The sequence below is a fragment of the Amphiura filiformis genome, chromosome 11 (genome assembly GCF_039555335.1).
Source record: "Amphiura filiformis chromosome 11, Afil_fr2py, whole genome shotgun sequence".
NCBI lineage: Eukaryota > Metazoa > Echinodermata > Ophiuroidea > Amphilepidida > Amphiuridae > Amphiura > Amphiura filiformis.
The window spans coordinates 65,180,593-65,207,842 of NC_092638.1; the positions used below are offsets into that span (position 1 = coordinate 65,180,593).

General features: G+C 36.4%; 2 protein-coding genes across 2 annotated transcripts in view; both read left to right on the forward strand.

Moving 5' to 3' along the window:
* The first annotated feature begins 941 nt into the window (after window positions 1-941).
* On the forward strand, window positions 942-19,386 carry LOC140165156 (receptor-type tyrosine-protein phosphatase kappa-like). The gene is made up of 18 exons (XM_072188598.1): window positions 942-1,045; window positions 1,424-1,479; window positions 1,969-2,183; window positions 3,493-3,586; window positions 3,933-4,009; window positions 4,428-4,464; window positions 4,590-4,687; window positions 4,890-5,012; window positions 6,554-6,732; window positions 7,707-7,842; window positions 8,410-8,556; window positions 9,231-9,330; window positions 9,478-9,554; window positions 10,270-10,404; window positions 13,895-14,023; window positions 15,720-15,871; window positions 16,867-17,002; window positions 17,861-19,386. The coding sequence occupies exons 1-18, from the start codon at window positions 957-959 to the stop codon at window positions 17,933-17,935; spliced, it is 2,055 nt and encodes a 684-aa protein (XP_072044699.1). The 5' UTR covers window positions 942-956; the 3' UTR covers window positions 17,936-19,386.
* Window positions 19,387-19,656: 270 nt separating this feature from the next.
* Window positions 19,657-27,250, forward strand: part of LOC140165158 (uncharacterized) — a 42,349-nt gene continuing 34,755 nt past the window's right edge. Inside the window, exons 1-2 of the mRNA XM_072188600.1 lie at window positions 19,657-19,905; window positions 24,861-25,232. Coding sequence (XP_072044701.1) covers window positions 19,830-19,905; window positions 24,861-25,232 — 448 coding nt within the window. The 5' untranslated portion in view covers window positions 19,657-19,829. The remainder of the gene's footprint in view (window positions 19,906-24,860; window positions 25,233-27,250) is intronic.

Sequence of the window (27,250 nt, forward strand, 5' to 3'; positions counted from 1 at the left end):
TTAATGTTACAGGAGGGTTGTGGGTGTGAATGCAATGGCGCAAATAAATCTGCAAATTATCAATACAGCATTGATTTGCTAAGATTTGAACAGGCTCTTTTCTCATCAAATCAATCTAATACCTTTTTAAAAGTGACAGGGGTGTCATCGAAGTCATGAAGTTGGAACAGATGATAATCAACACCTTAAATATTGTAGGTCTTGGATAATAATGACAAACTTTATCGCTGAAGTATCTCTGATATAAATTAATTACGATTATCAATTATCTGTTTTCCAAATTAGTAACATCACAAGTTACAAAGGACACATTGTGTGCCTTACGAATTCTTTCCTCTTTTCATAAGTTTTTGAAATTTTCAAATCGTGAAAATATGCACCAAAATGTTTTCTAATTTTGGGGCGAGGTGTTTTGAAACCTTTTATCAATCTATGCATATCTAAGAAATTGGTTGTATACACACAAGCAAAAATGTGTCACTTAGATGAGCTTTCTTCAAGACTCCCCTGCATGTACATAATGTCAAACTGATGTTGCCAATTTTGATGTAATAATTAAAGTAAGGTTTTAAAGAGGTTTTATTTCAAACTCTAATGGTGACCCGCAGGTCAAATTGCTAGAATTTTACATTTAACACACCTAAACAGAAACAATGCAATTTGAAGGCAGCAGCTTAATCAGCGCCAATATTGCAACATCGACACAAACAAACTATACAAACATCCATGCCACCATACCCCACCCCGTAGGCAATGAAGAAAAAGTACCTTGCCAAAGGACACAACACGTTGACACAAGTGGGGTTCGAACTTGCAACCTATAGATTATGAGCCGATCGCCTTATCCACTAGGCCACATGTGCTCCTCAAAATTATATATGTTGTTTAACTAATTTGCTTAGGATTTGTTATTCACTTTGATTTTACCCTTGAATTCTTCAGTTGGCCTCGTGGGCATGGGTGGTGTTATTGGAGGTGTTGTTGGCGGTCTCGTAGTTTTGATACTGGCATTAGTCATCGTATTAGCAATCGTACGAGTCAAAAGGTAGGACAAATACGGAACCATGCTAGAAAAAAATATGTAAGAAAAGAAATCAAAACACAGGTAGATAGATAACTGACAGCACCGCCAGGTGTGGCTGCTACCTGGCTTGATCTGCATCAACGTCTTACAAACACGTGCACGGCTTATACTCCTATTGTCAGTTCACCCAGTCTGCTGCAACTGCCCTTTACTTGGGACGTGCAGTGGTAAGTTGAGCACTTTAGTCGCGGGAATTCACCCTCTCCAGCTGCAGATATTGCTTGATATCGAAAGAGTTTTTCTGCTTCACCATCTAAAATAAGATTTCTTCAAAATGTATTGGTTGAGTATCAGTCTACATTGAAAATGTTGATTTTCTATTTTCTTTTAAAATTTAAGGACGCAAAGGAAACCCTCAGAAGCACTTTCCGAACCAGATGGGAAAGACAAAGTTCGTAAGTCAATAATAACAAGCATTAATTAGTGAGTTAGCTCAATCGATAAGGCGTTCGACTGTGGTGCGAGAGATTGCGGGTTCGAACCCTGGCGGTGGCTAGTACGCTCTCGTGGAAAATTGAGTTAGCTTGAAATTCCTCTGGACAAGGAACGCACTGCTAATTTGTCTCGTTGTAACCCGTATGAAGCTCGGGGAGCTGATCCTGCTTGCGAAGGTTATTTGTGGTATGTCTAGGGTGTGCGCTCTTGAAGCAACAAAGTCCCTGAATTGTTGTTTAATGGTTTATGGAATGGTGTGTGGACGTGGTGAGCAGCTACAACCTGTAAAGTGTGCTGAGCCTTGTGGATTAACGTCTAGGCGTTGTGCCTGTGCGTAGCGCACTATAAACACACTGCGCTTTTTTGTACCCCTATGTCTTTTAGAAAGCAGTGGATTCAATCAAATTGACCACAGTGTTAATTTTCTTAATTTTTGTTATTTTTTACAGAGTACTCAAATCTTGGAAATGTGCCAGAGTCACATATTGAAAACGCAGATAATAAAGATGTGCCATCAACTAAACCAAAAGCTATTGTGAAACCAATTCATGAGAAAAAGGACTTACCTACTCGTAACCAACCAGTGAAAGTAGGAGACCTAATGGAATACGTGGAAGTTAACAAGGCCGGTGGCCCTGATCATGGACTCAGAAAGGATTTTGAGGTATAGGTATAATTATGTCAAATCATTTTTTGTGTCTGAAATTAAGAACAATTTATTACGTTAGTCAATGGCTTTAGTGTTATGTTGAGAGCTGTCATTGTTGGTGTCATGGTCAAGATAAGATGAACATAGAATTGAATACGTGAATCCAAAACCCACCCAAGTCCATGGGAAGTGATTTTGATAAAAAAACCTGTGTATCATTTTAATTCCTTCCGTAAGATTTACCTGGTAAATATGGTAAGTTGTACGTGCAAATGGGTGGGTTAAACTGTATGACGATTAGCATTTCAGGGACTTCGTGGGGTTGATTTTAAATTCTGGACTTGGGTGGTTTTTTCGAATCATATACAAAGACAATAATGTTGAAATGGGATTACCACTAGTAAGACAATACAAAATAAACCACACAGTTATGTATAATGTTGATAACCATTCTGCCATGTAATATAAACCACACACTTTCCTTGATTAAACCCATTTTGTTTTCAAAAGTCACTCTCCAGCAATGAAGATGTTACAAGTGAACTTTTATACATACTGGATTTCAATCAATGTGTTACAAGACTCAAATCATGGACTTGGGTTGATTCTTTCATACATGCTATTTTTCACATACTTGTTCTTTCATATATATGACAGGCCTATGTATAGCAACACTTTCCCATGCTTAACTCAATTTGGCCAAAGTATGGACTTGGGTGACTTTTGTATTCATATATTCAATTGAAGGATAGTGAAAATAATATAATCTGTGCTCACATTCCTTCGTCTATATAGCTTTCTATGATATGCATCGTACATCGATTATTGATGAACGCTACTTAAACAATGACCGATAAAACGTAAACACTAGAAGGTGGATAAATGATAATGATCCATATTACCCTATAAATATGTGTTATTACTATTAATCACTTCACCAGCGTAAAATCCTAATACTGTATACTGTTTTTCGCTCGGATCCGATATCCGTTGCTTGCAGTGATTAATTACTATCATATAATTCAGCTTGATTCTATTAGGCTTCAGTTGGTTTATTCTAAAAAGTCTGCTGTTAACTTTTGCTCCTCCCCTGTAACATTTATGTTAAATTTTCTTTGCTCCGCTTCTATGTTTGTTTAAACCAAACATTTAACCAATCTATAATATCGTTAAAATCACATCTTTATCTAAGATTCATGTCCTATATACAATACACTTTTTGTAGTACTAATATATTCAACCAGAAAGATTTGGGCAAAAGACCTCGTTTTAATTTGGTTTAATAAATATTGATTGCTAAAATACATTCTTTTCATGTTTAAAGGCGTTACCAACATCGGATCAACAATTGCATCCGTGGACCGTTGCAAAGAAACCAGAAAATAGAACCAAAAACAGATACAAGAACATTATACCATGTAAGTGATACAAGCATACATGTATAACAATTTAAATGATAGTGGAATATAGATATGTTGATCTCAATGTTTATCAACAAAGGCAAGGGACTGGTATACCGATATGCTTGAGCGAACTGCCTTCAACCACTAAACTGTTCAATAGCCTTATTGTGGTGTAGGGGGAGTTTTAAAAGCACATTCTCTGAACAAAATATGATGCGCGCGCATGCTGCCAGGCAAAACAAAATGGAAACTGTCATGATGTGTGCGCATACTGCCAGACAATGACGTCAACTCATATATATATATCCATTATGTCATATTAGTCACTAATTACACTAATTATTTCGTTTCTATTTTGCAGATGATCACTCCAGAGTAGTTTTGGAAGTGTTGAATGATGATGAACATTCTGACTACATAAATGCCTCCTATATAGATGTAAGTCTAGCCAAAAATCTTATATTTCAATTTGGCACTTCAAAGTGACGATGCAAGTAAATACTTGAAAGGGAGGCACTCTTGTGCAGAGCAGTTGCTAGAATCAGAGATTTGCAGTGAGAAGTCATAGCTGCAGGCTGAAGTGCATCTCATTATGTTTGGCCTATGAGGGCATAAAAAAATTACATTTTTCATCATTTGAGGTATTAGGATGGAAACCAATTTTGTTCCATTAATGTTGCAAATACATAAAATACATAAAACCATGCTTTGTATCGTCACTTTTTAGAGTTACAAGCCCGACTGGGTAGTGTCCGAATATGTTTTGGTCTAGCCCAGTTTAGTACTAGAGAAATATAAAATAGTTATAACGTTTCTGATAACAATCTCAAACAACTTCATTTTCGACTCCTTACAGGGCTACAAGAAGAGCAATGCATATATAGCTGCACAAGGTAATACTGCATTAAATTTGTACTTTTTATTAACGATAAAAACAAGAGATAGTTAATGACAATAGATTTAATAATTAACAATTTACTAAATGTCACCGCAATGTCACCGTATTTACCAATAACAGGTCCTAATTCTACAACAGTCAAAGATTACTGGAGAATGATATGGCAGGAGAGAACAGAAACTATTATTATGGTAACGGGTCTGGTTGAAGGCGGAAAGGTTAGTCAGTGATCTTTAAAATATTAGAAAACCTCTCATTTTGATAAAACACCTTAATTCAATGCTTATAACAATTTGTAATTTCAAGTACAGATATGAATTTAATTGAAGTGGTTACACGATCCATTTATGTCTATGAATTCTGACTTAACAACGTGGCCAATTCTGCTACTCATTTTCCCGTCCATTTTGTAAATTCCAGGCAAAATGTGAGAAATATTGGCCAGATAAAGGCAAATCAACCGCGTATGAAGACTACTCTGTTACAAATCTCACGGAAGACAATAAAGGACACTATGTTGTACGTGAATTGAAACTGACCAAGGTAAATATGTCGTGATTACAGTACACTAACACCATATAATAATACCATATCAATACATGTGTTATAAACAATACCTGCAACCTTTAAAGTGCCTTACGCAATTTTCCAGGCACTGGTAGTTATATTGTAAATATGGCTTCGTACTGCAACCAAATTCGCCAAACTCTCACTGTACAGTCATATTGATACAGTTTTAAAGTTAACCTGGGTTTGCAGTTTGACAAAGCCGCGTGTGTGGGGTACCACAGGGTTCAATACTGGGACCTATACTTTACATTATAAACTTGCATGACAATTTTACATCAACATTATTGTCGTTTGTGTTCCATTCTCATAAAGATTTTGAAGTACGTAATTGGTTCAAGTGCAATCAATTATCCATAAATACTTCACAAACAAAACTGCTTCGAAGTGAATGTTAATTGGGGTAAACAACAACCCAGCAAACACAAAAACGTTTTAAATACGTTTTAAAGAAGTTATATTTTGGCTTTTGGTTTAGGTAAAAACGTTTTAATAACATTAAAATGTCGGGTTATATAAAGGTCATGATAACGTTTTAAAACGTTTTGTATGAAAACACACTACAACAATATTTTTAAATGTTTTCAAAAATGTTATTGTAAACTATTTTGGCAAACATTTTTACCAAATATTGTGTCAATACTTAAATAACATTATGTTAAAATATTTGAACCCAGCAAACACAGAAATGTTCTTAAAATGTTTTTTTCAAAACATTTTAATAACATTTAAATGTCGGGTTATATAAAGGTCATGAAAACGTTTTTAAAACGTTATTGAAAATATTTTGGACAAACATTTTTCGCAAAATATTTTTCAAGCCCACAATAACATTCTGTTTACAATGTTTTGTACCAAGTTTTCAGGAATGTTTTTGGAATGTTATTAAAACGTTTTTATACCCTTTACATAACCCGACATTTAAACGTTTTCTGTAAAACATTTTTGTTTGCTGAGCAGTAGATTATCAAAAATGTTTTTACGGTTATGAAAACGTTTTATACTCTTAATATACCCTTTATATAACCCGACATTTAAACGTTTTCTGACAACCTTTTATAACCTTTTGCGAATGATGTCGAAAACGTTTTGTGTTTGCTGGGAAAACACATGTTTAGGCCGATCTATATAAGACAATACGGTATGACATGGAAGTCCTATATAAACACTATTCGCGAGCAATGTTTAAAAATTGGATCTTTCTGGATAAGGTTACGCACCTCTTTACCAATAAATTCATTGTATGAACTATATTGCTCATTTATTTTGCCTTATTTGTCATGTGGAATATCGTTTTGGGAATATATAGTGAATAATGTTCAAGCTTCAAAAGAGAGTTCTAAGAATAATTTTATACATCACTTATTTTGAGTCACACAAAGCCATTTATTTGTTAAAAACAGCTGTTGACAAATATAAATTCTTTCAAACAAGGCATTTCATCTCTCGTCCGTCCGGAGAAACAAAACATAACTTTCCACTCAAACGTTTAAAATTTATTGTGATATTTATAATAGACGGAAATATATGCCAATCAACAGACATCGGACGATGATGTCAGATGTATCAAGCACTTCCATTATACCGGTTGGCCAGATATGCGTGTACCAGAATTTGCCGAGCCAATTTTAGGATTTTTAAATCATGTCAATGCTGAAAACTCTCCTGATGCTGGACCTATTATTGTTCATTGTAGGTAAGTACATCACCACTAAGCATTGTAAGAATGTTAAGCACTGGTTTAAAATCCAAAACCTCTAGTTTGCAAATCATTTATATTTTGCTCTTAATATACCGTAAAACCTCGTGTACAAGCATATAGGTGATTTTGATTAAAACTATATTAAAACGAAGCAGCCATAAATATCCCAATGTAATACATTAGTCTTATAATAGTACTTGTTTTTGTATGCTTGTATCGGTAATTTATTTGCTAAAACTCCATAATGTTCTAATTTTGTCGATGGATGGCACCTGGATTAAGTTAGCTTTCATCAAAAGCACTATATACGATTGTAGACGAGGTATTACGGTATTGCAATAATTTTAAACTGGGTTGGGTCAATTTTGTTACATTATACATTTCCCCCTACGTAAAACAATTGTTATCTAATACCCCTTTGTTATCAACTAATTCAATATTCATACTCAGCAAAAGGTATTTGTCATACCTTATGTCATTTTACTCTCCATGGTATAATTGACACTTCATAAAGGAGTATTTCGTGATCCTAGCATCCTCTTTTTATAACATTTTTCAGTAGGTATCCACAAAAAAAGGTTATTCCCGAACTTTTAGTTTGCGTTTGCGAGTTAGGCATGATTATGTGTATTAATTCAAATTTGACGATATTTTTACCAAACGAATTAATCTGCAAGAAAATTTTTGTACATCTAAACATTATATAGCCAGCGGTATCTAGTGATATAAAACATCTCAACATTTTTTGAGAAATGTACGTTTAATATCATTTTGAAGGTAAAACAATAACATCACTACAAGCTTCCTCGTTGTTACATGTCTGCATCAGTATCCATTCCAGTATTACCACAATTTTTGTGGGTTAATTTTTTTATTTAATGCAGATGTGCTTGTTTTTCAATATCCATCTAAATTTTTTTTTTTAACCAATTTAAAAGGTCAATGTTAAATTTAACAAACTATTTCAGTGCTGGTATTGGACGGACAGGAACATTCATCACATTGGATTCCATGCTTAAAATGGCCAAGGCAGAGGGCAAAGTTGACGTGTTCAACTTTGTTCGTGAAATGAGAGAACGACGAACGGGCATGATACAAACGGAGGTAAGAAATTTAAAATTAAGATATGAGCGGGGAAACCAAAAAGAACTGAATTAAATTTAGGCAGAAATTGGTTGATCAAAGATAAGTTTTTTGTTTCTAGTCGTGAGATGAACATATCAAGTGATTGTAGATTATGTGAGAGCATCTGAAGAAGCCATGCAACATCATGGATCAAAGAGATGGATATCAGATCATTATAAACGGTTAATGTTATTAACAGTTATTATATACAGTATGTGGAGTACCTCCTAGTCGCCGACCGCTGGCAGCGACAAAAATGTCTTTGCACCGAATAAATGCAATAACGTCGCGCTCATCTCTTGGCAAATACAATTATGGTAATCTTGGTTTCATCACTCTGAAGAATAAAGTACGACGAATAATTTCTCTAATTAAGAACCAGCGCCAATAGGTCGTGTGGTTTGGTATTATTATGCCGTATTTTTTGTCTGAAACTTAAAATTTAAACTTGTAGGTGGTTTCAAATTATACCCATATCCAAGAGTAAGATTTTAAAAATGCATTTTAAACACATTATAATTATTTAGAATTCATCTCATATTTCAGCCCCAATACGTTTTCGTCCATGACGCTTTATTAGAGGCATTGTTTTGTGGAAAGACAACCATATCGACATCTGATGTTGAGCATGCGTGGAAATCAGTCGAAGGCGCCATCAACGGGGAAGATAATCATATACTTGGTCAATTCAAGGTAAACCATTTGCATTATTGAATGGATGATTATGTCTAAATTGTCTAATTTCCAATGATTCGTCACATTATGTTGTGTTAAATTAGAATAGGGATACTAATTTATAGCAAACAAATTGTGACCGATTTAGTTTTTATGCACAAAGGACTGAAGTCTCTTTTCGTATCTTACCAGAAATCTCCCAAATTCAGTTTTTAAATATTTGAAATTATACAAACATTCATTAAATTGCCTCCAATTGTCTCCGCTCCCTACAATCATTCCATAACAATACGCTATTCCAAAAAATAAACAAACGACCCTTATAGAGGACTCCGTTTTTCCGTACTTTTCGTCCAGTTATCTTTGCTGGAAATCCCCGGGTGGAAATTCGGACTTTTAAAGTGTCTAAATACACGAAATCCAGCAGTCGTCTTTCCAGCAAATCTGGAAATCCAGATATTTTTTTGATTGCAAATTCACTCCTCTATAGAGGGTGTGTACTTATTTTCTGGAATAGCCCATTTTGTTGTCCATGTGTTCTTGAGGTCATTCCCTTTTATCACACCTACCTTTCCCATCCTCCATTCAGTCATTCAATAACATCTCTCCCTTGTAGTTTTAGTCATTGCATTGACTCCAATTTACCCATTTCATATATTTACTCTACCTTTTCACATTTTTCTTACATGCAGTCACTAAATAGCATGTACCCAGCATTATCCGAGAAGCAGAGTGCAAAAGGAAAGACAGAAGAAAACCTGCCCAAAAATAGATTTAGTACATGTGTTCCACGTAAGTCTAATGACTTTTCTCCTTGAGTGTGTCTTCATTGCAATTGCTAAAGTGTATTTTATCTCTTGTACACATTACCTTAATGTAAATTATTTGAATTGCAGCGGATATAATAATTTATAATGCATATCATTGTTCTGTTTAAAGCTGACTCCATGCGGCCAAAATTGTCAACTCCGGGTCTGGAAGGCAGTACTGATTTCATTAGTGCAGCATTCTGTCATGTAAGTGCTATCCAGTAGTGTGTGATAGTATACAAAGGTACAATTCTGGTTTACCCTGCGCACCCTCTATTCCTATATGTTATTCTGGTTTACCCTCTTTTAGGGTTAGGGTTAGAGTTAGGTTACTATTAGGGTTATACTTGTGCACAGGGTATACCAGAATTATTTCTATACAAATATTAACTGTCTATGAACATGACGAGTGTAAACAATCCAGATGGACTGTTCCAATACAGAGCAGAATTGTGAGTAGAATAGAACAACGCTTCTCTCACCGAGTGATTGCGCGAATTTATGACAAGTACTACGGTATTTGTTTTATATCACTCATTCATAAATTCAATAACATTTTCCGAAACATTTCAAGAACAGAAAGCAAAATTACACTTTATTAATAAACATCGATATACATCATTATATTTCAAGAATATTTTACATTTGACAATACAACACTGTGACCAATTAAGTAGTAGTTCTACCGAATCCAGGTATCGCACGCTCAAATTAGAGCAGTCGCTTCCCGGTACGTACTCGGCACGCATACCGTGTCTGACCAACGTATGAAGGTATTACAATGCCGACTGTGGAAGATATATTCAGATATAGTATGCAAGGCTTTGCATGATGATTATGGTGCCCGGGTATGGTGCCTGAAGTTCATAATAAATCATGGTTGAAAACTTGCGTTCTCAGATGTATAATTTAATCTCAACAGGGACACCAAGAGAGAAGCATGTACCTCACGACACAAGTTCCGCTACCGGATACAATAGGAGACTTTTGGCGCCTGATCTACGATTACCAGTTTCATACTATTGTTGCACTCAATCATCCAGATGAAAACAATAAGGTATGGTAATTTGATATTCACCTGTTCGGTAGATCTCAACATCATGCAGTTATTGTTAACTACATGTATGCACACAACACAGGGGCACTCACAATAGGCAATTGAACTCTACTGGCAGCGCTGTATCGTAGCTATTGGGTATGAACTAGTTAGTATCATATATCAAAAAGTATAAAAGCTATGATTTTAGTACTTTCTCTCTGTTTCAATTACTTATTCTTTTCCAAATATCTGAATCTTCAACCCGGTACAAGCTTTAATAACGGGGGAACATACATTTTTATTAAAAAGAAATCCTACCATCTATCCAAACTCGCCGTGCACATTTTACTTCACCGGGCAGCCATTTTTTTTCGTTTTTTGAAGATTGGTGTCATAAAACCGTCATAGGTACAAATTTAGTACTTTCTGTCAATCAATTATGGCTTATTCTCTACATGTCAATCTTTAAATAATTGGCATAGTCCTTATAATAACGGTACTCTGCCTTGATGAGTAAATGACAGCAAACAGCTGCAAATCAGTGAAAAATATCCCAAAACTCGGTCAGTGGGGCTCCGTGCGTACATGTCAATAGAGTCATTATCGATTGGATTAGTCGTCCGTAGCGGACAATTCGGTCGCTCATTGGATCAATATTATCAAGTGGTAATAAATTTGCATTGGACAATAGATTACTATATAATGGTTTAGTACTGCATATGTGACCATCCATCTCAAACCACTCGTAAAGTCGGCAAATTGTATTTCGAGTTACACTCCATAATGTGCACAAAGCTTGTATTCATAATGCACCTAATAATTGTCCTATAAGTGTCACATTTCAGTCCAGTCAAATACAAATCTTTAATCCTATTGTTGAAGAGGATAATAAGCTTATACTAATAGTAAATAGCTTTAGTCTTTGTTTGCTTTGGCTTAATCCTGTTCAAGTGGTGAGTTAACCAAGAATTAACAATGAGAGGACCTTCCTGAACCTCGCTGACCGCCAATTATGACCATTTGATATTTAATACCGGAGGGGAAGGTGGGGCATAACGGAACACTTAACTTTGAGGATGCTCTGTGACGTCACCATAAGTAATATGACTGTAAAAATGATATGTTCAGTTGAAGTTTGTAGTTACCATTAATATACCATTAACCAATATAACTTGAATCTTACAATTTTTTTTATAAAAATGAAGAAATATTTTCACAAAAAAAAAACCGTTTTGCCCCACTATCGGGGCAAAACGGAACCCCCCTATGGGGCAAAACGGCACCCTGGGTGTAAACTTATATCAGTTGTTCCATCAGTAGGCCCTAGGCCTAGTTATATGTAGGCCTATATTCAGTTACAATATTAAGTGGGCCTACCATCTCTGTGGAGTGAGTGGTTAACTTCTTATAGGCCTCATAGGCCTATAATATGTATGACCAATATTTGATCAGAAAGAAATATTCAGTAGGCCTACCATCTCTGTGGAGTAAGTGGTTAACTTTTAATCATTAATTCTATCTGTAGGTCTAGTTATATGTCTATGTTTCAGCGAAGTGTTTACCATGTTCGAGTAGGCCCCTAGATAACGCCTACATTTCCTTGAGTGAAGACAAGTTATGTCCAATTGGGGCAAAACGGAACCCATCTGTGGGACAAAACGCCCGGGGCAAAACGGAACCCTGTTCCGTTATGCCCCACACCTAGGGGTCCGTTTTGCCCCATACCCGATTTTTTAGAAAAAAATAGGTTGCATGCATAATACATCGTAGCATATAGGCCATGCACTTTATACAGCCAATGGCTAGTACCTTCGTGTTTACAATATACACAATTATTTGGGAATCCGATATTAATGAAGTAAAATTTCAGCGCATTAAACATCTACATATCTTACACCAGACGGGTAGTAATTTTTTGACTCGATCTTGCTCGAATGTCAGTGGATTGTTTCAGATAAAATTTTTGTTGTAACTCCTCGTAGCCATACTTGTGTTCCTCGATATAATTTGCATAGACGGCAGTATTGCGAAGGCCTATTTTTCCAGGTGGTTCCGTTTTGCCCCGGGGGTCCGTTATGCCCCACCTTGCCCTACCAGCAATGTAGAAAAAGAGATATATTGTAGCACCAAAATAATGTACCTTTTTACTGAAGTAGCAAAGTTTAACAAGCCATAACCCCGCTTCTGGATATTGTTTGAAGTTAAATGATATATCATTGTAAAGCATATGATATATATTTTCTAAATACGCAAGAAAACAAAATTGACCAGGGGCCGACTTTACGAGCGTTTCGATGTGGATGGTCACATAGATCGGTTTAATCTTCAATAAGCGGGTTTATGGCTGGAAAGGTCACGGTGAATTCGCCGTGGACGTAAGTGCACTATGAAAGCTTTTGTGATTGGATGACGTATCATCTATGTGTAAACCCTGACTGCGCAATTCAACAGTGCGCACATCTTCATTGCGCACGTTGAACATTGTTGACTGCTAACTTGAATTGCGCACCGATGTAACGTTATCATATTGTCAAATCTTTTTTTTTTCATTTCAAAAATACCTTATGTCAATTTTAGTGACTTATCCTTCACTTTTAGGAAATTTATAGCAATTTTAATATATTCCATAAAAAAATTCTAGGCTATAAACTACGACGAGCTATATTTACGCAATTACACCAATTTGAAGAGGTACGTCCCCATTAGTTAAAGGCCCATTCAGTGATTTGCTCATCCGGACGATCGTAAAAATCATCAAAATTCAGATTTTGGTACCTTTGTAATTGGCATAGATGTGCTAACATAGCCTGCTAGTGGTTCGGTCGAAAGCCGTGTATTTTAGACAAAATAAAGCATTTGATGATTCTGGACTTTTGATACTGACAGTACAAAAGTCCGACTCGAGATCGAAAGAAGCTCACTCTCCACGTACCAACACGCGTTGCGTATTGTTTCTACTACTCATTACATCAGTAGCTACTATTTTAAACAAAATACACAATTTTAACTGTTTTTCATATTTGAATTGACCGTTAGTTTGCCTCGGTGACCTTTAATTGCTTATTTTGTTTTCTACTACAAAAATTAAGCGTCTGTTTTAAATCAATTTAGACTCTACTTCCCCGTGTTAGAAACACTGGACTAGGAAGTTTTTCCAGTCGATTGGTGGCGCACTGTACGAAAATCTCGATTTTCTCGAGTCGATCTGAGTTGAAGTAGAAAACCTTTCTAAAACTTCTGTTTTTTGACTAATTTGTCGATGTATCAGGGGAAAAGTGGTTTAATGAAATTCTGTAGACTTATTCTTTATTTCTAAGCAACTCTGACAAATTTCCATTTTTTTTATTGTTCCTGTGAAATCACTGAAAGGGCCTTTAAAGCAGAGAAGAGAACATCTCTGATTTAGGTAATATTCTTTACATGGAAAAACGTTTATTTGAAATTTGATTTAGATTTATTTATAGGAATAAGCTGTGTTAACATTTTCGTTCTCCGTTCTCGTTTGCAGACGTATGGAATATATTTCCCACAAGAAGGTTCTTTGACGTGTGGTCAATTTGTTGTTGAATGTTTGGATGTTGAGAACCACGAAAAAACGATTGAGAGAAAACTGCGCTTCTACAAGTCGGACAAACCGGTATGTTCTGAAGGTTATGTAAAGTTTGAGCTACCTTGTCCGGAAACTTGAGAAAACATTCAATTAGAGAATAAATGATAGGATTTTGTCTTTTGCCTATCCAATATCGTGTCATAATGGATGGGCTGGCTAATATTTTGAGTAGTGGATGCCGGCGCAGCCGGTATCCACTACGATAAAAATATTGGCCAGCCTATCCATTATGACACGATATTGGATAGGCAAAAGACAAAATCCTATCATTTATTCTCATTCTTATTCAGTTTTAATGTAATTTTTGCGAGAAAAACTGCCCTTTTTCAGAAAAAAATAAAGTTACTTTTGTGAGGACATCCCCGTTGTTTTAAATGAACGAAACCATCACGAACATCTAAGCCGCTTTCTTAGTTCTCGCACGTGTATTACGCGAACGCATTATCGCGCGATCATTGAGGAGCAACAAGCGTGCCGCCATTGCGTGGCGGCGCGCGCCCTGACTAATATCACTATCAACTATTGTGAGATATTATACACCAGAAAACCAATCAAATTACGTGAATTCTTTACAAGACGCATCCATTGAATAAGAATATATCTAAGTGCCATTATAAAGTTATACCAACATACATGAATTGAGAACATAAATTACATTTATTTATTTTCACAAGGATTCAATATCATTTTGCTTCATTACAAATTTCTACACTAAATAAAAATGAAGTGTGACATTAAAACAAAAAAGAACTGGTATGGTATAGTAGAAAATATCAGACTAAGGCAATAAAAACAAATTATAATTTTAATAGAGGTTCAACACAAAAATGTGCGTACCTGGAATTTTCAGTCGACACTTCGACTTTCATCAGCAGACTGGCAACCCAAATTAGAGGTCAGCGACCTATCGGACACTTGACCCCAAAATAGGGTCGTAGACTCTAGGTAGCTTGTATCAACACACTGGTAATAACACACTGGTAACAAAAGTCATGTATATTATTGGGGCAAGGAATCCAATTACTACACTGAAATTTCAGTGACTCAAGACAAGCGGTTCAGTATAATATGATAGGAAATGAGGTACGTCCTAGCGGTACCTTATTTCTTATCATAAATAACGAACCACTTGCCTTGGGTCACTGAAATTCCAGTGTAGTAATTGGATTCCTTGCCCCAATAGTATACATAACTTTTTTTACCAGTGTGTTATTAGTTTTTGAGAAAAATGCAAAAATAGACACAAATTTATTGAGGGGTGTAGTACCCCCTTAATAACAAGCATCGAAGTAGTATCGAAGCTAAGGCAGAAATTCCCAGCCATTACACAACAACCAGGTCATCAACAGTTAGGACAAGGAATCAGCATGAAGCACAGTATACCATCATCACACCAAGATCGGATTCATATAAGTACAGCTTTTACCCAAGAACCATCACAGCATGGAACAAACTTCCGCTAGTTACCATCAACAAACCCAACGTCAAGAAGGCAAGAAGAGCTGTTGGTGGCGGGCGTAAGGATTTTTGATGTTAGTGTCTGCACCGAATGTGATGTTGCACCACTTGGCGAGATACCAGTGAATATTGGTCTACCAAGAATTACCGTAGAAGTAGAAATATCGACGGTCGATCCAAAGATCGAACAAATTGATTTTTGGTAAATTTAAATTAAAATGGCGACATGGATTAATCGTGTAAATGTCTCCCTTTCCTGTTCTAGAAAACGGTAATGAATGTGCGTTTTGTACATTACACGGCCTGGTCGACGGAGTCATCGCTTCCTTCTTCTGCTTCTTCATTTGTACATCTCATGGACCGTGTTGATGTACATCGGCGAGATGCTAGTAATCAACGGGTTGTTGCTGTTGATAGGTATGCCAGTCTTTCGATTACTATTGGCCGGCTTTTCCTTTTCAAACGACTTAACCCCTTTTGTATGACTTAAAGCCTTAATGTACGATATCCGTCAAATTTTAATTTTGTTATTCTTTATTCAAAATGTTGAAATAATATTAGTAATAACTGTCGCGAAGGGTTACTGAAATAAGGTAAAGTGAAAGAAACCCCACTGGTTATTTGGCCATGTAACATGAGGTTCTATGGGAGGACATTATTATCATAATTTTTAAATTATGATAATATGTCGAACTTTGCTCTGTTGACCTACAAAGACAACAAATTTGGCGGATTTCATTAGGTGCAAGTTGGGACATGTGTAATCATTACAAATATGCAAAAAAATCAGATTTGAAAAAATAAGACCAATTTCATGTTATAAGATCGTACATTATGGCTTTAAAGGAGTATGTTGTGATCCTAGCATCCTCATTTTATGACATTTTTAGTCGATATCCATGGAAAAAAGCTTATTCCAAAATTTCAGTTTATTCGCCATTTTGTGTTTGCGAGTTCATGCATGATTTTGTGGAATAAGCTATATACAATATTATATACCTCGTATATAGATTCCTGTCATCTGATTGGTTGAAAGTGCAGTCATTGAATTAACCGCAACATGAACTATGGACCGGTCCATGGAAATGAACTATGGACCGGTCACGTGCGTCCCGATCAAACTGCGCAATCGCAGCATCCACGTATCCATTCGGTATATGAAACAAATATTGACTGCTATATTTGGGACATGGTTAACATTATAGACCCAAGGTGATCTCTAAACCATGCTATGACCCTCGGCTGCGCCTCGTGTCATAGCATGGTTTTGAGATCACCTTGGGTCTATAATCTTAACCATGCCCCTCATAGCAGTTAATATTTGTATACTATACAATACAATTAATACAATACTACAGTTCTTCGACAGAATCATAGTTTGATGCGGTTTTATTCTCTCTTACTTTGCATAGTGATGGAGTGAGCCGCTGTGGTTTATTTTGTGCTGTCATGTCAATCATCGATCAAATCAAAGAGAAACAAGAAGTAGATGTGTTTAGAGCTGTGAAGAGACTCAAAGTCTGTCGACATGAAATGATCAAATCTATGGTAAGATAACAAAATAATTATGCTCTTGAACTATGCTCAGATAATATGGATTTTGTGAATATGGCCCTGGTGTGTTATTAGCTACTGGGTAATTGTTATTAGATACCGTATCGTAATAGTTCATTATTATCATAGTAGTTTGTCTAGTTATCATCACCTTCATATACATGCATTATCATCATCATCATCATCATCATCATCATCATCATCATCATTATCATCATCATCATCATCATCATCATCATTATCATCATCATCATCAGGCCTCGAAATAAGAAAAAAATCCAAGAGTCCTCCGGACCCTTTGAAAACCTAGGTTGAAAACTTGATGAGAAATTAAAAAGAAAGTGTACTCAGGGAGCTGGATGGATTATGTCATGTATGTGAACCAGATTGTCCAGTGGAACAACAAAACTATGATTTTCTGCTCTTTGCTTGGTTCATTTTTTACGGGTCACGCGGACCCGTATCGTAGGAAATTTGCGGGTCCGTGCCTACTTTCACGGGTAACCCGCCTTATTTCGAACGCTGATCATCATCATCGTCGTCATCACCACCACCACCACCGTCATCACCATCGTCATCATAATCATCATCATCATCATCATCATCATCATCATCATCATCATCATCATAATCAGCATCATCATCATCATCATCATCATCATCATCATCACCATCACCATCACCATCACCACCACCACCATCATCATCATCATCATCATCATCATCATCATCATCATCATCATCATCATCATCATCATTATGTCTGTCTGAAATTATTTCAATTACGTTTGATAATTTTATGTATGTTATGTCGCCCTTCATAAGTTTTTATCGTTTTATATGTGATTGCAGGATCAGTACACGTTTTGTTACGAAGCAGCTCGCATGTATCTACAGGCATTTGAGACATATGCCAACTTCATGTAGGATGGTAATCATACTGGATACAGGATTATGCAGATCACTTAAGAAAAGTGTTCCATTAATCATCTACAGTAACATGTTATAGCGCTCAAAGATGAAAATAATGAAGTAGTTTGATTAGTACATGTTCGAGTAAACAGATCTATTGTAAATCGCGCTAAGGCATGACATAAGAGGGCGATATATAGGCATCCAAAATAAATAAACCAAATGGACCTGGCGTAGAAGAGTGCAACCACACTATCGTATATTTGTGAATGTGATGTACACGTACAGTACATATTTAGTATTTGTGAATGTGATGTACATATTATTATAAACGATATGGAATATATTTATTTTCTTTTTGTTTACCTCCATTAAACTTTATTATCTTAAATTAAGAAGAATCATAAGTGTGCTATAATATGAAAACAATTCAAATGTCATGATTGTAGAGACCGAATTATTTATACATGGTTTATGAATTATCCTAATAATTTTTGTGATATTCATGTCTGTGATATTCGTTTGATGAGAAATAAATACATATTGAATTTTTCAATACATTAATTACGATACTTGCCATAACATTGATAGAGCTGTTATTATCACGTCTTGACATGATTATTATAAAAATGTGTTATTTAATGGTATATCTAAGAAAGAACTATCTAAATCGTTTGCAGAAGTTGTAAAATAAGTGTGCACGTTTGATATGTCTCAAACCAAACTTTGAACATGTTACCCCTCTCTTGAGCCAACTTCATTGGCTCCCTGTCAGTGAGAGGATTGTATACAAGACGCTGCTCTATGTGTTTAAGGCTCTGAATGGGCTCTCTCCCCAATTCATAACTAGCAGCATCACTGTGAGAAGATCATCCCAGGGGCAATGAAGACCCGCTCAGCAGATAGTATTTCCTTCTTAGTGCCTCGTTCCAAGAGGGTGCTGGGGATAGAGCCTTTTCAGTGGCAGCTTCACGTTTGTAGAACACCTTACTGGTTCATATCAGAAAATGCTGCTACTCATAAATTATTCAAAAATATGCTCAAGATATGTGAATCGTTCAAAAATATGCTCAAGACATGTCTTAAATGTCTCAAGACATATTGTTGCCTTTGTTTTCTGTATTTGATCATATTTGCTGTTCTTTTTTTTTTTTTTTTTCTTTTATTCTTTTTCTTATGTTTTTGTTGCGCTTTGTAGCCACGGGAAAAGGCACATTATAAATAAAATAAAATAAATAAAGTAACTTGTTGTACAGGTGAAGTTGATAAACAAACATGTAGTAAAATAGCTGTTGTAAGTACATTGTTAATGATCCGAGCAGTTTTGTGGCGTTTATGTAAATTATATTAAAATCAACAAGTTATATGGTGCTTTAAAGGACCGTATCTCAGAAACTGGTCTGAATATCTATACATTTAACAATTAAAAAACACCATACAAATAAGATCTTTAACAGTGAGTGTCGTATACTAACTAGTCGAATCTGTATTTCAGTCAAATTATTAATACAACACTCTTACGCATATGATTTCGACTCATTGTTTCTCTTTGTGTTTTCTGAAGCGTTACATTGATTCAATGTTACTGAAACTCTTTTGTCAAGTCAAAGTTCAATTGTCAGAATATTTCATACAGTCATTCAACGTGAACAACTATATAATTCAAAAGATATTTACTTCTTCAACACTTCCTTATTTGGACAATGTGAGCGATATAAACGTGAGAATAGTACATGTTATCATAAGAAATTCGCAGACGGATCCGTCGAAGTTTAACAAGCAAGTCCGGGACGCAAGCAAGTACAACTTGATCATTTCCACACAACACCCGATAAGAAAATTTAGCAATGAAAACCTATGATTCTGAATAGTTTTGTTTGACTCTTGTATACCATACAAACGTCTCATCATGCCTGTCTATACAGTTTTTATACTGATTTTTGTGTCGGTAATGCGTATATGCACTTGGACAACGTGGGCTGCGGGTAAGTACGATACTTGTACTATATAGTACATAAACTGGAATTCATTGCCAATGCTAGTATGCTTACTAACCTATGTAACTATAAAGTAACAATTAAAATGACTGAACAGTATCCACTAGCGATAATTACGAATACCATGAATACCAGGGTTCCTAATTTAAATCACGTGAAGAAGTTTTTCATTGGTAGAATACCACCGCCGTCACCTTAGGAGCCTTATTTATTATGATGAGCACTCCGTCGTTTCCTCTTGTGAAGGTGGCTTGGGAATAGTTCTTTGTACTGTGTTTCTTCTCTTTGCTTACTTACAAACAGCTTATACTCAAGCCTATGAAAAACAGGGCTTAAGATACACTAGCAAGTGCCATACCTTTCGCAACGGTCGACCCGGGGTGATGTATTGAGGCAGCAGGCAGGACTAGTGTAGAAATATGAAAAGTGTCATTGTGAAGTGTTCTTTTATTGGTAGAACATCAACACTGTCACCATCGAAGACTATTTTCACAGTATAATGTGCACTGGGGACTCTTTACTTGGGACCAGATTTTGGTGGGTTAAACCGGTTTTATCAGCGTTCGACCGTCCGCATTGTAAAAGCCTCTGCTTCCTACTTCAATTGGGAAGTAATGAATGCACCAACACCAACCTCTATTCTCGCACCCGGGTACAAGGTCTTGATATTTATACTTTTTCCTTGCATATGCATTGGACGGGTTCTCCTCCATTGAAACAGTGACTTCAATCATAATTACTGTTCTTGTCAGAGTACATGGTAATGCTATTTGTGGAGGGAACACTATTTGTTTGTGTTCTTCATCCATTACGTCGTTGGCCTTTTGTAGGATGTTTGTAAATTCCTTCTTTGGAAGAGGCAAAGCTGCAATAGTAGCGATGTAGTTTATATTATCTGGCATATCATGTTTCCTTTGGTTAACCTCATAGATGAAGGGCATCACACCAGATGCTATGGCTTTTAAGGTTTGGTCATGACGTCAGTCGTATCGACCACTTTGCAGTGAGAAGTTGCAGCCATTTAGGAAATGGAACAGTGTACAGTTGCTGTGATGGCATAGCTGGCAGGATCCTAGATTGGTTTTGCACCATAATCCTAAGTTCGTGGGGGTTCGCAATTGGTCATGTATGGCGTTGATATAGAACAACAACGGCTCGGGTGTCCACACGTACAGCATCTTCTTCCATGATGTGTTAACTTGCATGGCAGAGTCACTGTTCTTGCTTAGCATAACAATAAAGGTAGACAAATCTATCATCTTCATCCACATCTTTGACAACACCGGTCACGCACTTTCTGTGTTCCGGCGGCTTCATGTCTTTGATTAGCTTCTGGTTCTTTCTAAAGCCAAGGCCTGCTCTATCAGTCTGTCCTCTGAACATCTCATTTAGCATCAGGTGACGTTCTCTCTGCTCTAGTTTCTTGACTCCATTTCATGTGACTTGCATTGCCTTCTTGTGGAAACAGTCTTTGTACAGAGCTTGAATGCTTCCATGTATAGAGTGTTTGTTGAGATGGTATTTGGTGACCTGCATGCACTTTGCAGAAGTGGTGAGCCTCTTTAGCCGTAGGCCGTATCTATTCCTATATACTTCGGTACGGGGTGGTACTGGTGATGCATTGGCTTACTCCAGCCCAGCCCATCGCTTCAAGTGTTTGGTTGTGTAGCCTCCAGATTCTCAAGGAACGTAATTGGGAAGTTATAGATGGTGAACTCCCTTGTCAGTTAGGGTATGATTGCGTTGTTGTAGATCCACATCTTTATGATACCGTTGAGTTGGCTCTTGTCCGTTATTTTTATCATATGTGCCAGTTTATCTTTCCCGGATTTTCTGATGGCATGTTCGTTCAAGTCTTCAATGATTTAACTTACCAAGAAATCTTTAAGGCTGTCTCTTCCATCACTTGTTAACTTAGGGTAGTATGCCACCCATAGTGGGTAGGAGAACATGAAAACTAATATGAGATACTGTATTAGGATCACATATTAAGTATCATGTGAGAGTATACTCTTGTACTCCAGAAGACAGGATCACATATTAAAGAAAAAGCGCCCTCTGTTGTTATTAATCGTATTTAATGCGTATTTACAACGTTGTGAATAAAAATTTGACACCATAGAATATAAAAACTAGTAATTTGATAAGTTAAAATAAGATTTTTAACGGAATAAATCTAAATAATATGATTATGCAGTTTATTCCGTTAAATATTTACCCCATAATTTCCCTCATTCTTCAGGCCCTGCCCTCTATCGGGTGCTAATTTAAAGTTTAAGCTTGATTGCTATTGTTTCTTTGTAAGCCTGCGGCGCAACCTTGAATAATATTGTCCTTGTGCTGTCCATGACTTTAAATTATGGTGCTAATAATGTAGCGAATTTGCCAAAAATGGCGGATTTTGGGAGGCTGAATTTGAGCTTTGTGGAAGACGCAATTTTGGACTTTGCAACATTGTTCTGTTTTTATCAAATTTATTAGGGTTTGAGGTGATATTTCCTAAACTTCGTCAGTAGTTGGCATTCATCACAGCTGAAATACACTTGCAATGTACCAATTTTTTGAACATGGGAGGAGCTTAAAATATGGCTCTTAAAAGTGGTACGTACTCAGAAAGTTTGAATGGCCACCCTGAGGTCAAATGGTATAAACAATTGCGCGGATTCTTGGTCGGCCAATGAAATCACGCTGTTTTTTTGTGTACAGTAAGTTTATAACATTTGGCCCCAGGGGGCCATTCAAACTTTCTGAGTGCGTGCCACTTTTTAGAGCCATATTTTCAAAGCTCCTCCCACTTTCAAAACTGGTAGATTACAAGTGCATTTAAGTTCTGACGAACACTTATTGGTATTTAGGTTCAGTAAATATCACCTCAAACCTCGATAAATTTGATAATATCAAAATAATGTTCCTCAAATTCAGAAAATTTGCCCCCACAAAAATCAAATTCAGTCTCCTTAAATCCGCCATTTTAGGCTAATTCGCTACATTATGAGCGCCATAATGTCAACTAATGGAAAGCACATTATCTGTCAAACAATTATTTTACATCATCTCCCGACACACCCCAATTAATATTTACCCCGTGCAGTTTATGCAGACACCTTCCAGACCAGTCTTGGAATTTTGCAAAAAAATATTCCATATTAAATATCAAGTCTGTATTACAATCACGTTTTTTTATGCCTTTTTGGTCAAAAAAGGTCAACATTTTGGAAAGAAAGTCCACTATTCTCAAAATCGCACCCCCTGGAAAATAGGTCCACTTTTTCAAAATCAACACCACCCCCCCCAAACAAATCCTGCGTACGGGCCTGAGACAGCCAGAAGTTGGAGCACCAATACTACAGTGTTTTCAGTCAACATACAAACTATATTATTATTTTTATGATTGATTATTATGACAATATGGGTATAAAATGTTTGAGAATAATGAAGTTATCGTATTCAAATAGACAGAACTAGGGTGTGCGCTAATTCAATACTACAGAGTCTCCTTTTAAATCGCCATTTAAAATCGCAATTTTATTCGTAATTTAAATCTCTTTTTTTTTAAATTAGTGCGTTCTATATGAACATGTAGGGGGTTGGGTCATTTTTAGGGTCATGGGATTCAAATATAGCTTGGCAGACAAATTATTTGAATTCAGCATACCCGAATTAACCAAAATAATTTGGTTGCCAACTTTTACGCGAACTTGCCGCTAGATGCTTAAATAAGCACATATTTCCAAAATAGAACTAGTCTATATCATTCCACAAACCAGTAAACAGCATAACATGGACTTGCGCCTAAGAACGCACACCCTAGTTATGTCTATTGGAATACGATAACCTCATGATTCTCAAACATTTTATACCCAAATTGTTATAATAATCAATCATAAATATTCCATGCAGTTTGTATGTTAATTAAATTTCATTTGTGTGCGATCGCAGCCTGGAATATTGTCATTATTGATATCCATCCGGGGTCCTCATCCTGCGACAAGATACCGACTCTTACTTTACATTCCTATAAACTAAGCATATGTCTTCTAATCTTTCGTACAAATGCCGTTATGTTTGAAGGACAGCTTCAACAAAATACAACATTTCCAACAAGACGTTTTCAAAATATCATCACTGCTATTACATGCCTACTTGTTATTCGTTTAATTCAATCAATAATCATGAACTTGATATTATAAAACAAAACATGTATGATATATGCTTATCGTGCAAGATAATTATCTTTCTGGTCGTTCCAGAACGCTTACAAATTAAAGTTAAATCAGTAGGCCCTACTTTTCACAAATGGGCCATGTTTCAAAAAGTGAGCTGAGGTGCCGGAGCTTTTTAAACTTGCCGATTTCTTAGTGTTGTATAGAAACCAGGGTAAGGCAACCACCCTACGAAAAGTATTTTGGTTGGACGAAGATTGGTCTACATCTTGAGACAGTAAGAAATTCTTCAGGCCTCTTATAGGCTTAAATAATAATAATAATGCCCTGTACAGAAAATTGGTGGATGTTACAATATAAGTGCGGATAGGTTTGCGCTGCAATCGGTCGCGCCCTAGTTGATGCGATCTGATTGAATTTGAAATCCCACACCACAAATTTAACCCTTCTGAAATTGGTCTATATACCGTAAACGTTCGCCTAATGGCGCTATGGGCTCCCTTGACATAACTGGAATTTTAGACACAAACAAAAAATGCCCTCCTATAAAAATCCCACCAGCAAAGAAGGGCACGTACCCTTAATTCTTGTTGGGATTTTTAGTACTATTTGTACTGACATGAAATTTACCCCCAAGGCAAATGAGCCCAGGTGCGCCATTAAGCGAATGTTTACGGTATACAAAGTCTATGGAGCAATTAACCGTTTTCGTCCATTATTCCAATCTCGGATGATCTTTCGTGAATGGTTAAAACATGCTCCTAAATTTTATTTCCACAGAGTACAAAGTAGACGTAATTGTTGTGGATAGCAGTCCCCTTGTTGGTGACGATACCGCAGAACAGTACAGAGCCTACTTGCCATGGAACAGACGAAGTGCGGCTTTTATTGAGGTCGGTAGAACCAGCAACACTGGCACGGGGGAGGTGGGACAAGGATATATGAACCCGCGCGATGGAGCCACAGTTCCACAAGGGTCTGGTTTACAAGACGGTACGGAAATTGCTATTGACAGCAGCTCTAACGATTGGAAACGGATAAGGGTAACAATTCCCAGGTCAAGGAGCCTCAATCGTATTGGAGTATTCTATGTCACAACAGAATATAACTCGAACCGTGTTACAATTCCAATTATCAAGATGTCTCAATCTGGTAAGATATGTTATGTAATATTATGACCTCTATAATAATGACTTTAAATTTCATGCCCTTTAACATTTGACTACTTTATGACCTTTGACTTTGAATGACCTCAGCTTCATTTTTGTCATGTAGGCCCCTATTTCATATATTGAGGTTTATATGCCAAGGGAATGTTTACAGGAGGTCTGGTTTCGAAGTCGTACAATATTTTTGGGAGAAATCTGTCATCATTTCTCCATGAAATTCATTAATTTCTCATCCAGTTTCTACTGTTCTGCTGGTCTACTAGTATAAGTAGGCTACTGTGCACTGTTCACTGTAGTGGCCACTAGCAGCTAAGCTACATTGATTGAATCTCAACGGATCAATAATCTCCTTTCTTAATGATGGGTAACTACTACCTAATCACCTTGTTTGTTCATATCTTCATTGTATGAACATGAGGTAAATAACATAACTACCACCTCAAGCACTCTTTCTGACAATTCGTCGGGTGCATTACATAGTGACGGATGTTGATTTTTGTCATTTTTATGAAAATTGGCCAATGTATTTTAAATAGTGAGTAGTATAATATTACCAAGATTTGAAGCTCAAGTTTGCATAATTAATTAGTTAATTAATTATGCAAATGATGGATGTTGATATATTACATTACCCGACAATTTACATAGTGACGTATCTAAACATCCGTCACTATGTAAAACGCCGTTTACTCGGAAAAACAACTAAATTGTATGGCTTATCTGTCACATCCGTCACTATATAAAAACATTATTTTTCAATTTGAACGTACGTAATTCAATATTGTTCATTGAAACCTACATGATTTCTTGACGGATGTTGATAACTGGGTATAAACCAAAAACGTTTACATAGAGCAGATATTCAATGGATCGTTATTTTAGTAAAATATCACTTTTAATAAATTTTTAATGGTTCGAAAATTATTTAGAGACATTATTTCAAAGCTTTACAATATAAAGGGGATGATTAAGTAATAAAGTAATAAAATGAAAATATGATCCTTTTTAATGAGTAGGTTATTGAAAGATAATCAAAATATGTTCACAGGCGTTTAGAGGTGGCTCCAAATTGACAGATAATACAGTGTAAATTGGTAAAAACTGAATACAATCATTGGCGTTTTGTAAAAAGAAGTTACAGCTTGTGTGATTAGCTATATCATGAGAGTGAGAACTAGTAAAGATCAGGAGTAAATACTCAAATACAATATGCCATGTATGTCGTGGGCACTCGTGACGAGTCGGTTTTATCATGAAAAAGCGTTTAATAATAAGCGTAAAGAACCGACGGATGCTTCGAAGTCCTTCCTTGATCCGACTTTTATGCGCAAGACATAGTGACGGATGTGTGACGGATGTCCATAGATCAATACGAGAGACCAGATTAGCGTGCGCGATATTTGGATGTTAGGGTGCAACGTTTTCACGTTTTTACATACTGACGTATAACTTTGTAATCATTTTACTGATTTAATAGCGAATAATTCTTCATGTGATAGATGTTTCAAGATACTTTAGATACTATTTTTTTTTTAAATACAGCAACTTTTGGAGGATTTTACTTGTTAGTGTTCTCCTATGGTTGATCACAAATCGGCGTACTCTTTGATCGCGTCTAACTCAAAACCTTTTTTTCTGGCGAAGTTTAACATCCGTCACTATGTAATACACCCGACGAATTACACAGTTACTATAGAACTAGATCTAGTTCCTCGAGAGGGGGGTGCGGCCAGCGAGGCGCGCCAGCGAGTCAGAGAGGAGTTTTCATGGTCTCATATATCGATATACTAGGCACTGAACAAGTGCTAAGTTACTACAGTTAATGTCTACAATGCTTCTGTTAGGCCTTTGCCTAAATTTACCAAGATTAGATATTCCTACTATACAGCCGTTTCGCGCATCCAGTTGCCCACCGGATGTCACGACATCCGGTGGGCAACTAGGTGCACCACTGGTTGCCCACCGGTTGTGGCAACATCTAGTGGGCAACTGGATGCAGCT